This window comes from Halictus rubicundus, chromosome 1 (assembly GCF_050948215.1).
Source record: "Halictus rubicundus isolate RS-2024b chromosome 1, iyHalRubi1_principal, whole genome shotgun sequence".
NCBI lineage: Eukaryota > Metazoa > Arthropoda > Insecta > Hymenoptera > Halictidae > Halictus > Halictus rubicundus.
Window position 1 is genome coordinate 17375908 of NC_135149.1, and position 15845 is coordinate 17391752.

The 15845-nt window shown below is 39.4% G+C and overlaps 1 protein-coding gene and 1 long non-coding RNA gene across 2 annotated transcripts in view; both read left to right on the forward strand.

The window, feature by feature from the left end:
- Positions 1-2672, forward strand: part of LOC143355813 (uncharacterized) — a 128486-nt gene extending 125814 nt beyond the window's left edge. Inside the window, exons 2-3 of the long non-coding RNA XR_013082564.1 lie at positions 1148-1219; positions 2615-2672. This is a non-coding gene — a long non-coding RNA (uncharacterized LOC143355813). The remainder of the gene's footprint in view (positions 1-1147; positions 1220-2614) is intronic.
- A 3561-nt stretch (positions 2673-6233) lies between these two features.
- On the forward strand, positions 6234-15484 carry LOC143355548 (uncharacterized). Its single transcript, XM_076790444.1, has 5 exons — positions 6234-6607; positions 7622-7745; positions 7824-7974; positions 10365-10581; positions 13916-15484. The coding sequence occupies exons 1-5, from the start codon at positions 6366-6368 to the stop codon at positions 14040-14042; spliced, it is 861 nt and encodes a 286-aa protein (XP_076646559.1). The 5' UTR covers positions 6234-6365; the 3' UTR covers positions 14043-15484.
- The last annotated feature ends 361 nt before the right edge of the window (positions 15485-15845 follow it).

Here is a 15845-nt window from a genome sequence, read left to right on the forward strand (position 1 = left end):
TCAACAAGATTGAAACTCGAATTGAGAAACTTCGAAAATTTCAGACGAATCCCATACTGTGGAATAAAAGAATTTCCCTTTGATAATATTCGGGAAGTATAGCGTTGTTAAGTTGTTGCGTTTCGAACAAAAAATACTGTTACAAAATCTTCAAGTTTAACCCTTTGCACTCGAGTGGTGACTCTGAAGCACCACTAGAAATTGTTGTGGCATTATTTCAAAGAAATTAGAAAAAATATTACAAAATATTTGTCACATTACAAAATTTCTATTTAATAGATTACTAAACATTTAAATATTATGTGGAGAAATCGGATCAGTTTCGTATGAATAAAATGAAAATATTGTAAGACGGAAGAAAAATTTTGTTTTAGATTGAAAATAGCGCCGAGTGCAAAGGGTCAATATTAGGGGTACCCATAAGTAATCAATTATTTGCAAAGCATTTATTTTGCCTTTAGTTCTGTACCGTACACGTATTCTTTTACAGTTTTCGGTAAAGCAGCCTGTGTTCAAAATATTCTAAAAAGTATAATTTTTTTTACAACCCTGTAATAAAATGGCGGCGTCCGTACTTTCCCAGGATCATATTCGTCATTGCATACTTTTCCATTTTCATGCGGGATTTAATGCAAGGTAACAACAAAGAAAATTTTTACTCATCGGATATTATCCCCTCCGACTATCATCTTTTCAGATCTCTGGAGCATTATTTAAGAAATGAAACATTTACTTCTGTAGAAGATGTAAGGAGGCACCTTGTGGGATTGAAAATTTGCAGGAAAGATGGCAAACTGTCCTTGACAATGATGGAGATTATATAATAAATTAAGAAATAAAAACCTGAATTTACTACAAAGTTTGTTTTAGATTTCAAAATACTTATGGGTCCCCCTAATATGTTGGGTCGGAACGAAAGTTCGTAGCGTTTTTAAATTGAAATTCAAAGATAAAATTAACCCTTTGCACTCCGGAATTTTGTAAACACCTGTTAAATGTCGAGTCACAGTCGACATAGGAGTGCAAAGGGTTAAGATATTTATTCATAGATAATATTCGATAACATAGTTTCCATTCTGTTCTATATGTAGAGTATGTTTTTAGTAAAATATATCAATGTTAACAATGTAATTATTTTTGTTTTAAGCGATAAATCTACGATATTGTGGTGTTCAAGATTATGCAAGATACAACATAGAAAATGATCGTTCCATACGAGGTAATGCGAGAATTCAGTACTCATTAACGGTCCGACAGCGTAGCTGGGTCATCGATCAATTAATTTTATTACATTAGGGCCTCCGGTATCCAAACTAATAGGCTTGATGATCGTTAGCTGTGCAAGCGTCTACATATACGTAGTGGATTTTCCAAACCGTTTTTCTCGAAAACTAAGCTTCAGATAAAGCAATTTGGTCTTATAATATACAAAATTAGTTAACGAATATTGTATAAAATTCGAAATATCTCTGAAAATTATAATTATTTCAACATCGTACCTTAGTAAAATTTGTGTTCAAAACGTAGCGAAGGATCAATCAATTTAAATAATTGTATTGTTCAATTTAAAAAGAAAGTGTAATTGCATTTTGCAACTGTATCGATCTACTTGAATAAAAGATCGAATTGTTCGACTATAGAGTATGACAGAAATTTTGTTGGGGTCATGAAAGACCCCAGTGTACCTAGTTAACCCTTTCGCTGCCACGGTGGTCTCATGGTACCGGCGTTTGTCTTTTCATTTCGGCCATGATGGTCACGGGCGACCACCATTTTTCTATCTCCCTCAATCATTTCTGAAATTTCACTGGTGACCACCACTAAGAAAAATGTGCTATTGGCAAGATCGTACCGTTATTTTAATATATTTTGCAGTTCTTTACCATTATAAAATTTTTAATATGAAATTTGTATTGTGGCCCACTGGTGCAAGTTCAAAAATTTGCGTGGCAGCGAAAGAGTTAAAGGTTAAAGATAACAACAAAATGAACATAGGAAATATTGAAAAATATCTTGTTCGGTACAGTTATTTCGCAGACTATACCGAATAAGCACCGGTAACGGCAGGTGAAATTTTAATCGAGCAATTTGGAACGACACCGACACCAGTTATTGAATTTTATTTCTTGGCGCGAGAAACGAGCTCGAACGAGTGTAAACTTGATCGCGGTTAACCGACGGCGACCGGGTTGTATTGATTAACGATGCAGCCTGTTTCTGTCTTGTTGCAAATTATCATTGCTCGAGCGGCGAGCAATCGGCGCCGGGTTCACGACGATTCCCACCTGATGCCGATACATATCCGTTTTTAGTTGGATTATGCTGACCGCATTACGGCCGTTTGCCCCGGTAATCCGGTGCGCCCTTTGCTAACGCTGATTGGGAATTTGCGAGCGTTCGAATCGATAATAATTGATTCGAGATTACCAAACTGGTCGCGTTTCACCGGGCCCTGTTCGTGATTGGGGAACAGATGCGCTCGACGATCGGGCCACGGAAAAAAAATACTCGTCATTTTTGGTTTTCCTTTTTTCTCCTAAAACGATCGTAGAGCTATTTGGAACGATTTAATTGGTGCAACTAACTTACCTTTCCTTTTTCCTTTTTTTGGCAGGAAGTTCTTTGTCCAACGGGGTCGACGATGGCCGAGACCTGCAATGCACAAGAGCGACTTCGTTAGTCACAAATAAATGTTGCACGTGTGTATCCAACTTCTTAGTCAGATAAATATTTGTAGAATTGGAAAGATTTACTTCAGTGGAAATTAACACTACACCTACCAAGCACAAAACATTCAAAAGTGAAACGTCTTATAAAAGGGAGAAGATTGAATTTACGTATACTTTGTGCCGTTTTCATTATACAGCGAATTCACGATTTATGTCAACAACACGGGTCTTGCCAGCGTCGTGTATCGTACAGGAGACATACCCGAGCCGTGTTATGTTTACACTCCTCGGTGTCCAAGGTCTCTTGATATATAGAGAAATTACCGTAATATGTGCTTAAATAAAGAAGTCAATTCAGTAATTTCCTATGAAAACGTTTTTATATTTTCAATAATTGTGAAATAGAAAACCGGTCATTTTGACCGTGGTAGGTTTAGTGTTAATAATCCTAGAAAACTACAATGGTACTTTTCATTGACGTGGATGGAAGTGTGCACAATTTTTTAATTAATATTTGAATGTTACTGTATGTTAATGTATCAATTTTAGGTACGATCTATTTTCGAATCGCGTGTTCATCAGCGCAGAAACATTTTGTCCTGTCAAATTGATTCTTTCCAATGCATCGACTGTCAAGAGTGATAACTGTTTATTTTTAGCAATATTCGATTAAATTGGTTCGCCTTGTCCGAACGGATTATACGAGCTGTCAAAGAACTGGCTGTATATTTCGAAACGGTAAAATTCAACGGAGAACAAAATGCTGAAAATGTAAATAAAAATTGTTCGGTACCAAACCTCGGATTCCATTAAATCGATGTTGGCACTTTATCGCATAACTCGGGCTGGCTCTATTCAGTTCACGTGTCTGACCATTATTGGATATTTCTACTTGAATTAATGTGTATAAACAGTTTCGCTGATCCGGTAGCTATTTATTTTCCAGAACAAATTGGTATCAATTTATTGAAGACGCCGAGGCCCCTTGCCACATCGACAGTGTCTTCGGCAATGTATACTACTTGTACTTATACTAACCGTGGCTGAATATATTCGATCAAAATCGACAATATGGTTGTTGAATGAATTATCGTTCATCATTTGTAAAAAAACTAGTGACAGGAATATGATTACAAATTGGATTTAATGACATCTCTCTCGTAGCACATGTAGCGCTATTTAAATTGTATTGCATTACAGTGAAGACGTGATCAGTAATTTCAGCTGTAATTACCAAACAACGCGTGCGTCTGCATGTGTCGTTGTTAATTAACAATTAAAATTAATGACAATATTCGTTAAAATTAAATACGATTATTAATGATAGAAACAACATGTAATAACTTATTTGGAACGCTAATCAAATATTTACTGTGGATTCGTTAACGTTTAACATGCTAGTTTTCCATCGAAAGTGGAGAGTTCTAGCTTTCAATCGAGTCCGAATTTATTATTGTATTATTCTTTTTTTTTTATCGAAATTTTGATAGTTGAAATAGTGACAATGTCTCGGGAATCGGAAATTGACCGTTCAAATATTTTTCGGATCCGCTGAATGTTACGACCAAATACTACTTGATGTTTGCTGGGAAAGCCGTGCAACGCGTTGCAGTAGACACAGCAGTGGCCTAAAACCGAAGAATCAATTGATCATCGTGAACACGTAGCAGTCCTCATGAAAACACAATGCGGCCGAGCACTTCGCTCCGCGCATGTTTATTTCATTCCACCGGGCGCTCGATTAACGACGGATCGGTCCCGATCGTCTCAATCAGAAATACCTCCTCGTTTCGCAGCAATTACCGTCTCAATGATTAGTGCAAATCAATGCGCTTCGGCGCTTTGTCGCCGTTCCCGCGAACATCCTCGCGGAGGAGCCGCTCGTTCTTGATTCCTATTCAAATGAATATTCTGAATGTGAATCTCTCACGTTCCTCCGGTCCTCCTTTTCCATCCTCCTATTCTCTCGCACCTCTGCATCTTCCTCTGCATCCTCCGTTTCCGTCGATCACTGTTTACCCAGTGTACACGCCTGTTTGCGTCTTTGTGTGTACTAACTTGGCACCCGTTGTCGCCCGGAGAGTTCGATAAAGTCGCGTTAATTGGAGCTTTCGGCTAGCATTGTAGGCCAAGTATCTTGAACGAGATTTAAGTCCTCCTGCGCCGCTGAAGACGCCATTTCGAAGCTCGGCCCCCGCCCCCCTCAATCGAAAACTTATTTAAACGCGAGCATCCTCGGCGTTCCTCAGCCAAGGCAGCCCCGGACGACTACCGAAGTATGCCAAGTACTACAAGTGTTCCCCATCCGACGAATTTTACTTGACTTTATTTAACGATGTGACGAGCTCTTTGCAAGCCGTTCTACTCAACTGGCCAACTCCGGCTTTCCTTCAAGTCTACAGTGAATTCCCGATATAAGTCACTTGCGCGGTTCTGGGGACGGACATTTAGACGTGTGGTCCTCGCCGAACGTTGCATTTCAAATACACAGTGCACGCTCAAAACGTAAATGACATACACGGTGTTCATTTGAAAATTTTCCAGCCGAATATCTCGAAAAGTATGAAAGATATTAAAAACGTTCCATTTTTTTTTAACACGTTGACCGCCGCATGAATTTTTATTGTTCCGTACAATTCTCGCTCGTTTCATTCGTATGAACGGTCAGAGTTATTGAAAATTATTATTAATTGATACTTCTATTGTTCTTCTAAATTCCAGCGTAATTTCTTTCAATCCTACTTCACTTCTCCACGAAAGAACTGGACACGAGTTTCTTGGGAGAACTGAGCGTTTCTGTTCGAAACATAAATCTCTGTCTAATTTGCTGATCAATTATGCCCCGTACCGTTTTATCCGCGAACTTCTTGCCTACGAAATACGGAACTTGCTAGTTTTTGCGATAAATACTCGTTAGGAACGGGGGCGGAATTTATTGTCGCTCGACGTAATGTATTTTTAATACATTGGACGCTTATTAAAAAATTGCGTGCAAGCTACGTGCAAGTAATGCATCATCACTGAGTTAACGATGCATGGAGAAATTGATTTAAACCCTTCGGATCTGCAGAGTCCAATATGGATGTTAAATGATGTGTCACGCACCGTGCAGAAAACATTAATAATAGTTAGTCGATAAAATATCCTACTCTTTCTGTTAATCACAATCTATCTCGCACTGAATTTTCATGCTTTACGTGGCAGGCATTGAACCTTCACCAACGAGGGAAATTGTAACAGACGTTCGATAAAATTGCAATTAGACACATTCTTCTGTTTTGAGAATCTAAAATGAAACTTGAACATACGGAACACTAGGATCGCCTTGGACAATTTTTATCTTGCATAACAATCTACAGTCTAATTATGACAATTTCTGTTTGACCAGGACTCGCATAAAGTTCGTGCCATTTGTCGAGCCTATCCACGCCTAATCGTCCATCAAAGGTAGCATTGCTCGGCGGCCTTTTTTCTGCCGAGCACGAGCCGAGACGAGCAAGATCGTGGGCAGAGTCGACGATCGTCGCGATCATAGTGCTACTGTGGCGAATATAAAAGGGGCGTATCGGTGCGTAACTGACCAGCAGTGTGTCAAGAGCGTATGTCCGGTCTTGGTGGTCTCGAGGAGTCGATCTCGCGTAACGGGCCACATTCGATCGTCAGCTAGCCGATCCCACTTCGTCGGCCTATAAAAAGATGTCTCAGAAGGGCCCGGACGGCAGTGCCGCGTGCGAAAACGAAATGTCCACGTCGAAAAGCAGCTCGTTGCTTAGGCTGAACCAGGAGGGTCGTCGCGGATCCGCCGATTGGCAGGATCAGGACACCGATTCTGAAATCAGCGAGACCGATTTCCTAACCAAGGGCGCGTTCCTCTTGACGCCCAGCCACGAGCTGAGCATCGAGAAGGCGGCCACCATCTGCGAGAAGATGAACTTCCGGTGAGTGTTGAATTTACCAAGCCCCGCCACAATTGCTTTTCTGTTGTCAAATTTCATTTATTTCAATCAAGATCAAGAGACATAATCTGTACAGTATTTAACAATCCCAGATTTTATTGTCTGCTGAATCACATACACAAATATTGAAACGCTCACTATTAGAACTTCGAACAAATTAACAGCAGATTTAAAATCCGAAAATAATATTATAACTACTACGATATATACAACCATCAAGATTGCATATATAATATTTGAAGTAAATCCGACTACATTTGTAAAAGTTTTGAATTATTCATTGCAATGGTGGCACTGAAAAAGGCTCACAATAGTCTTGGGATTAAATATATTTGAAAGGGGACTCGATACATTTGATTATATGATCCTGATGAAATTTAGTTTCTAGTGACAGGTTATCTGCTACGTCGATCACATACAGCTGACACTAATTTTTGGCGAAATTTACAAATGCATTGCTATTGCGACGTCTACGGATAAACCGAATGTTATCAGAACTTTTAGAATGCAAAACGGTCAAAGTAGTGTCCAATAACGCAAATGCTATTTTTCTGTGGACAAGGAGCAACTGGTCGATAACAGAGACACTTCGCCGAACTAAATAGAATTCTTATCGGCAAAGTAACTCTAATAAAGGTCCCGGCATTACAAACGACGAATTCACTCGGTCGCCTCGATTAACAGGTTAAGCTCCAGTGGATCACAACAATTAAGATAAGCCGTGTCTTCATTTCGGAATGAAATTACCTCGAGAAAAGTCGAAGCGCGATAATTGCTCGATAGAGGAGCTCAGCAAACAAGATAAAATCCACCAGGCCGGTGGTGGTAGCGACTGGCAGAAAAGTAGGATGGGGTTGAGAGAGCACGATGCGGTGGTGTCAGGGGGTGCAGAGGGGTGTTGCCAAGAAGGGGGGTGGGAGCGCGGGGGGGGGGGGGATCGAGAAAAAGAGAGAAAAAGGCGCGGAGATAAAACATCGTTTTCGCTTTGCATTACAGTGGCGCGTTCTCCTTGACGAAGACGGCGACCGGTATACTCTTCAAGTTCAGCAACATCGACGATTTTCAGGCGGTCTACAAAAAGGGCTTCCACAAAGTCACCGGGGCACGCTTCTACAAGAAGGTACTTATCTTTCGGTACACAAAGGACCCTCCCACTTCAAACGTCTCTAAATACGACGTTTCGTATTCATGAACGCAGGTCGCCATACCGTGCAGACCCGCAAAGACATTCACCGTCTACGTTTTGGACGTACCCGAAGAATTACCCGAAGAGGATATTAGGCATGCTCTCTACAAGTACCGGTCCATAGTCGAAGTTACGCGGTTGCCCCTCAACACCGGCACCGTTCGTGAGTATCCCACCACGAAATCGCGATAGGCTAAAAGGGGCGGCCCTTCTGCTTTTCAGAAATTCTTTTTTGACACCGGCGTGCTCACCTGTGCTGATCACACCCAGATCCTTATCTTCGTACCCTAGTGGCGGACCGTACGTCTGCTTGTATAGGGTGAGCAAATAACAATTGGAGGGTTTGCTGCGGGGATCGGGAGAATTGGGGAACTTTTCAACACTTTCTACTAGGTTGTTGCAAACGAAATGGCCCTTTTGGAATCTTCAACACAAACTTTTATTTTAGAAACTTCATTCATATTCCATTAATCGAAATAATTTCGAAATCTAATAAACGTTTCCAAATTTTCGTAATTTTTTCCATTCAAAAAGCCATGTACACCCTTGCTCAACAGTATGTGGACACTTGTTTGAGGCGTCAACCGCGCACAACAAGCCACGATCGAGGACGCAAAAACATTACGAGTACGAAACATTGCGAGATGGATCACGACACGGTGAAACCGTTTACGACAAAATCATGACCCAAGCATGAGGACATCACCCGGAGAAACCTAACGAAACAACGACTTTACTTGTTCCCACTCCTTCGGCGAATTTTCGACACACCTATGAACCACCACAGTGTTGCCAGATTAAGACTTGTCTCCCACTCTAACCTTCGCCTTCTACGACGTTATTCCCTCTCTTTCCGGCGGCGAGAATACCCACGCTTCCACCACGGATCGGTCACGTGACATAATGCACGCACCTAATTCGCGTGGCGTCTGCGTCTGCGTCGTGTCCAACCCGGTAATGGCTGAGAGAGGGTAACTGTATTCCCCTCAATTCGAGTCAATTCCCCAAATCTGGCGACACTGAACTACAAAACAAAATCGACAAAACATGGTAAACTATAATAAAGAGAACTCGGTAAATCACGATACATTAAATGCACAAAATCACTGTCAAACGCGGACTTGTGCAATCATGATTGTTAAGCTTCAAATATATATTAATTGTTGACTCAGCACTCAATATCATTACTATATTTTATGCATTTATTGGAAAAATGGATAGCTGAAATTTCAATCAGTAGAAAGATTAAAAGAATTTAAGAACGTCAGTATTGTATTTTCGACTTAAAAATATTATTAAAGAAGGAAAGAAATTTTGATTGGATCCGCTGCCTTGCCATTACAAATGAGCAGGGATACGAATTGCGATATTTCGGGAGCGCAACAATAATGATTTAGAAATTTATACTTGAGAAATTTCATAAAAAGTGTCCACATACTTGGTAAAAGTGGTAATCAGTAATGGGTAGGTCAGGCGAATAAGGAGTGTGGGGGAGAACTTCACACTTCCAACTCTGCTAATCTTTTTACAGTTTGTTTCCCACTATGTGACCGAGCATTATCATGAAACAATAATACTCCACATCTATTGACTAATACCGGCTGTTGAACATGCAGTTTTTCGTACATTATATCGATTTCCTGACTTCACCTTTTTTTAAAAAATGAGTAATGTACAGTACTCTTTGCTGACTGCCATACATACATCAATGTCTTAAGATCGACTTACACTATACGGCTCGGACCTTTAATCGACCTACACGCTGATGAAGGTTAGGTTTCGGCAAATGTTTTGGAGTCACATCTGCGTCTCTTTCAAACCTGAATCTTTAATAGCTGCTGGCTTATGACCACGAGGCTCATTTTCCAGATTTGTATCACCGGAAGGAAATTTTTCAAATCAACACCTTATGGTCCGATCACTTGCTATACCTACTCCAGAAGCGGCATTTATGTTTTTCGCTGCTTCAGACTCAGCATGTCCAAGTTTAAACTCGTACAACTCGTACTTTTAATATCGTACAACTTCAACGCCATCTGTCGTGGAAAAACTACACTACAAAGGCGGAAACCTTTAAATGTGAAAAACGGTCATTTCAATTGCAACAACCTAACACCATAAGTTCCATTTTTAATTTCTTCGTAACTTTATTTCAGTTTAAAAAAATATGATCTAATTATCTCTGTTATATTAAGTTCGCTGCAAACATATTTGGACAGTTTCGAAATAAAACTGTCTTATTTTCCGATAAAATTTCTATTGCAGCAAGGAAAAATCATGAAAAATAAAACTAAAATCTCGATTATAAATTCAATTAACGAGTTCTTAATTTGAATCGTTCGAAATCGCGGGAAGAAGGGTAATGAATCGGGAGCAAGAACCACGGGGTAGAACAAAATCATGAATCCTCGCGACTAATTCTCCGAATTCGCACACAGCCGCTAACTCGGCGGGCACGATCGAATGAATTCGCCTCCCCTCCCCCCGTTTTTCTCCCTCATTTGCCTAACTGCGCCCGGTGGGTGACCGGTCGATGTCTGCTTTGTGAATTAGTGAAAGCGATCAACGACAAGCTGAAAAGCGACGCTCACAACCAAAACGAGCCGGCGACGATTTACACTGGACCACCCGTTATAAGGGTTACCCTGGCCAGCGTGGAGGAGACCTCGATGCTGCTGAGCCGTGGTCTGGATTTTTATGGGGCCACATATTTCCCCACCGAAACGCCCCATCCAGCTGCTCAACCCCTTGCCAAATACAAAAACAACAGGTGGGAAATGAATGTGTTCACATATGCTTGCGAAACGCTCACTCCGCGCGACCCATCGTGCGCGCATCAAAATCAATTTCAATTTATCGGGGGCTGCAAGCCCGATTTCATTTCACCCCCACCTCGCCCCGCTGCCGCTGTTGGCTGACTAACTCACTTTTTCTCGCATCTGAATTATTTTTAGTGACTTTTGCGAGCACGCCTGCCGACGATAATTGATAAATAGACTGCGCAGACTTTTACATAGAAATTGTCCGAGTTGATTGTAAGAAATGGAAGCTAAATGAAAATGTATTTCTTCTTTCAATAACCTTGCAAGTTGAAAATAGGGTAACAATATTTTTATTACCTACAATTAAAACACTAAGTAACGTGTGTTCTTATCTCGAAAATGAAGTGTCGTATGAACAATTTTATTGTTTCTCTTCGATTTATTTTTCCGATTGCCCCACGATTTCGGAAACACCCTGTATAATCTGAACTTTAGCTATAGCTGGAAAGCATTCTTTGAACGGTTCACGAGTCACTGTTTCGCTACAATTCTATTTTTCCAAACCAGCGTTCGCAGTAATTACTGTATTCCAGTTCGAAACAAAGAAACGTTCGCGCTGTCCGCGCGGCCAGCAATTTCGTATGCGACAACCCAGTATTAATTGCTTCAGATTAAACTGTCTACGTTTAAATTGTCCCTCGAAATGCCACGCGACTCTCGTGTTTCATTCTCGCGCAGCGGACCATAGTATTTAATACCGGGCCCGGTTTTCCATTTCGCCAAAAGATGACAATTCTACGAGCACGCCATTAACGTTCGGACTGTTGATCGAAGATTATTAACCGACGCCAGGAAAATAGGCCAGAGGGTGTATCGCCTAACAAAACTGTACTGCTCCGTGTTTACCAATTATAAAGGCGCGGTTCTCGATCATTCGATTGTAAAGCGGACAAATTGAAATCCCCCGAAAACACCGCACGATCGAATTCGCGGCCGTTTCTGCGAAGAGCAACAAAACAATTGTATAATGCGTGTGCACGTTATATCACCCGATGGAAACAGACAACCGGTCGACTGATTCTCGGCCCCCGGTAGAAATTCGTTCGCGTCGAAATAATGCGAATTATATTCCGCACAGACGAGATGCGATGGCGTGATTCGCGACGTGGTGTTCCATATTTCGCCGGAATAATTCTCATTGTACATACGTCCCGTTCCACGAATTAATGTCGCATAATTGCGTTATTGTTAACCCGTTTCATTATTATTTCGCTCGCCGTTCTAACGTTCTTTCGGCTTACTTGTTTGTTTACTAGCTGGCCCACGAAGTGCTGCTGTTTCCTCTAAAGCCGTAACGCATATCAGTTTTATTTCTCTTCTGTTTGTTTTGCCCCTTCACCGTGGGCCAGTTATCCGGAAATTCACCGTTTATCGCACTTTATGTCCATTGTTCGATTTTTCTTCGTGTTACTTCAATGTAATAGTAGTAGTACGCATTGTGCCTCTAATAGTCGTTTACATAGGATTCTGGTTTTTTTTTTATTCAACCCTTAAAGCTCCACTAAAATTTATGCTAATAATTATTTAATGTGTAACCATTAATGGAACCAGACTAAAAATAAATAAAGGATCATCTCCACAATGGAAAACTTCTAAAATTGTTGTATCGATATCGTTAAAAAATCGTTTGAAAGCTTGATGTCTCTGTATACTTTGAGATGAATTTTCAGCTATGTTGCTTCTTAATACAGTTATGGCGTTATGAAGAAGACTTTGACAGTTGCAACAAATTTTTTTCAACTATCTGTCGTCACATAGGGAGAGATAAACTTTTTTTATAAATCACGTTATCATCATTCGAAAGCGCTTGCTTTCCTGTACAAAAAACGTGGTTGTCGAACATAGTACGATTTTTCTTTGTTCGAGGTATGCAACATTGAAGCAAAAATGGTCTTTTTGACTTTGACTGGTTCTAGAAAGCGAAAAAATCATCGTAGAATTTTGTGCAAAAAAAGCAATAGAAAAAGCATTTCTTTCACTTGAAGGCACTTCTTTTGTTTTTTTTTCAATTTAATTAACATTTCGATATACCAGGTCTTTCTGAAAATATGCTTAAAATATGCGTAATTTTCATTTTTCATTCAACTCGCTATATTTCGGCGAGAAATGATTTTTCGCCCATGGCGAATGTGTTTAAAGCAGATTTGGGAAAAATTTCGAGAACAAATATTTACAATACTATCTTAAATAGTATAATTTAATGTGGTTCAAATAAAATACTACTTTAAATAGGACGAAAAATTTCGGCAAATAAAATATTTTTATTTTGATAACCAGATACATAAAATCAAATATTTTACTGTTGTATTTCAAATATGTATTTCAAATATTTCCTTACAATGAAAATATGTTGAGCAAATAGTTAATATTATAAATTATAATTTTTAACATAAGAAACTATAATAGTGAACAAAGTATTATTTGTAGCTTAATTACGAATATTTGCATGTAACATGTTGATAAACAGACGACAATGTCGTAATAACATTACACGCAACAAAATATCAGAAAAGTATAAGTATAAAGTATAAACAATTTATTTGCATGATTATAGGTATGCTTTAAAAATAAAATAAACTATTTACTATTTTCTATTTCAAATACTATTTTGCCCAGCACTGGTTTAAAGTTACCGGTTCGCATAATATAAGGATAATAGCGCTAGTTCGTCACGTTGGCTTATTCGCATTCGCACCTACCGACGCAAGTGACGAAAACACTCGAAGACGAACCGAGGTACGCCGATTGCCGCTTGTCAGAAGGTAATGATGGTAACGCGATTTATAAAAAAAATTTATCTCTCCCTATGTGCCGCCTGGAAGTGGAAGAAAATTTGTTCTGACTGTCAAAGTCTTCTTTACGACGATATAACTGTATTAAAAAGCAACGCAGCTGAAAATTTGAAAAAGCAGCTGAAAGTAGAGACTTCAAGCTTTCTTGCCGGAGTTATGATTACTCGAAATTGACCCAATTTCTCGAGTTCGTAGAGGTGATCCTATAATTTTTTGAGGAGTATATTTATGGATTTAGATGAAACTTTGTCCTCCCTTCGAGCTTCAAGCTTGAAAATGAGTCGAAGTATATAGTATTATTTTCTCTAACGAAATTATCGTAGTTCCAATATTGAAAATTTCTCAAGAATGGGAAATTTAGTGTTGAAATATTTTGTGGGTGAGCTGCATGTCACTATAATCTCGGTTTGCCGCGGGGGCACGATTAATTAAAGTGGAAGAAAGGAAAGTCAATTTTTCATCGGGCCTGTCGTGTCTGGCGTGGTTTCAGGTGGTTCGAGCTGGCAGCCATTGGCGCCGGACAAAGAGTCAGAGACTTGCTTCCGGTCTTCGACAACGCGGGCTTCAACAAATTGTCACCTCCGGCCAGCCGGCTGATAAAACCGCAAAAAAATTGACGTATCCACCGGTTTCCATCGACGTCCTCGTAATACCACGGGCTCCGCCATCGAAACCCCATCGAACGCGGGTTAGTAGCATCAAGGAACGATTCCGCAGGATCAAGGATAAGTCGAGGCGAGCAGGAAATCCTTGCGGCCCGTGGTAACGAAACCGTTTTGCGGTAACGGTGTCTTAATTTGACGACTCTACACTGTTGTTAGGCTAACGTGGTAATAATCCAGGTAGAACGGTCTCGGCTGCAAACTTTTGTAATGGCGGCATGTTCATTTCACTACTGTTTCGCAAATGCCAGTTGCGTTTCTGTGTCTCGTGCATTGATATTAAATCTTTTTATGGGACAATTAGACTCTAATTAGACACGCGGACCTCGCACAAACGGGGGTAAGAGAGTTTTGGCGTGTTAACGGGACCCGTGACACCCGTGCTTCTGTTGTTCTAGAGTTTAACAGTTTTGTACAAAATCATATAATATGAAGCTGAAGTATTGAAGAAATCCGTTAGAACAATTCTAGACCATAGATCACAACCCATAATATTGTACATTGACGCTAAACCTACCACCGTCGGTCAAAATGACCGTTCCACATTTTTTTATTTTACAATTACTGAAATTGTAAAGATGTTTTGACAAAATCCAAATAAATTCAGTCTCGTCATTTTTAGAAGATAACATGTATTAGTGAGTTTTAAGGCTCGGTAGGTTTAGTGTTAAAGTGAAAATTTCTCATGTAAAAAGATTGAATAGTTTTCTATCATACATTCTAGAAATTTTCTCTAATTTTTTAATTACAGTAGATACCAAACGAAATACATAATTCTGTTTCACAGACTCATACATTTCTGTCCGACGATAAAACGACCTGCTTCATAGCTGAAATCGAGGAAAATCGTAAAAAATTCATGAAGACGTGAGCCTTTCCCATCGAGATGTTCTCACTATTCTGATAAATATAAATTATTTTAAAGGCGTGTCTAGAATGTCGTACAAGAGTACCATATAATTAACATCAAAAATTAAATCCACTTTCTATCGTATAATGCAATATAAATGTTTGCAGAGACAGATCTACTTGGTGCGTTGCTTGTTCTACAAGAAATGTTCCTATTTTCCCTCCTTTTTAAAAATATTAATCTTCAACTGCAATAATACGTCGCTGTTCCTATTTAAGCTTTCTGAAATGAATGTCAAGTGTTTATAGAACGAGGAAATGTATAAAGCTGTTTGCGTGATTTAGGAGAACTCGGAAATATTTCAGAACGAACTTCTTTTACCCTAATATTCAATTTCTACATACATATGTTTTAATTTATATGAAATAGTATTTAAGTTAATTAATATTTTAACAACACTGAACAATTTTTTGAACATTGTATTAACAAAATTTGATATTTAGATTGCAGAATATTGAAATATTCCTGTAGAAATACACAAATTTCGAACGTGAAATAATGTATACTTTTTAATTTATTTCAATCCTACGCCTATGTCCACCCAGTTTTCTTTCCAATAAAAATTGTCTGCTTTGATTTCCCGTTAAAAAAATCACCGGAAAATCAATTTATGCGCGAATAGAAACTATAGTCCAATTTAGGAGTGGGTTTAAATTCGACTACTTTCTTTTATTGTAAACAGATTTTTCGATCGCGTTATACGAGGGTCCGCTGAACAATTCCAGGTACTCGATTAGCGCCATCGGTTACAAGAAATCCCCCAGAAACATGAAATCGGAAGGAGGACGTCCGCAGGAAATGGAAAAAAGGTCGACGAAAAATCGTCGAATAAGAGGATGCCATTCGAA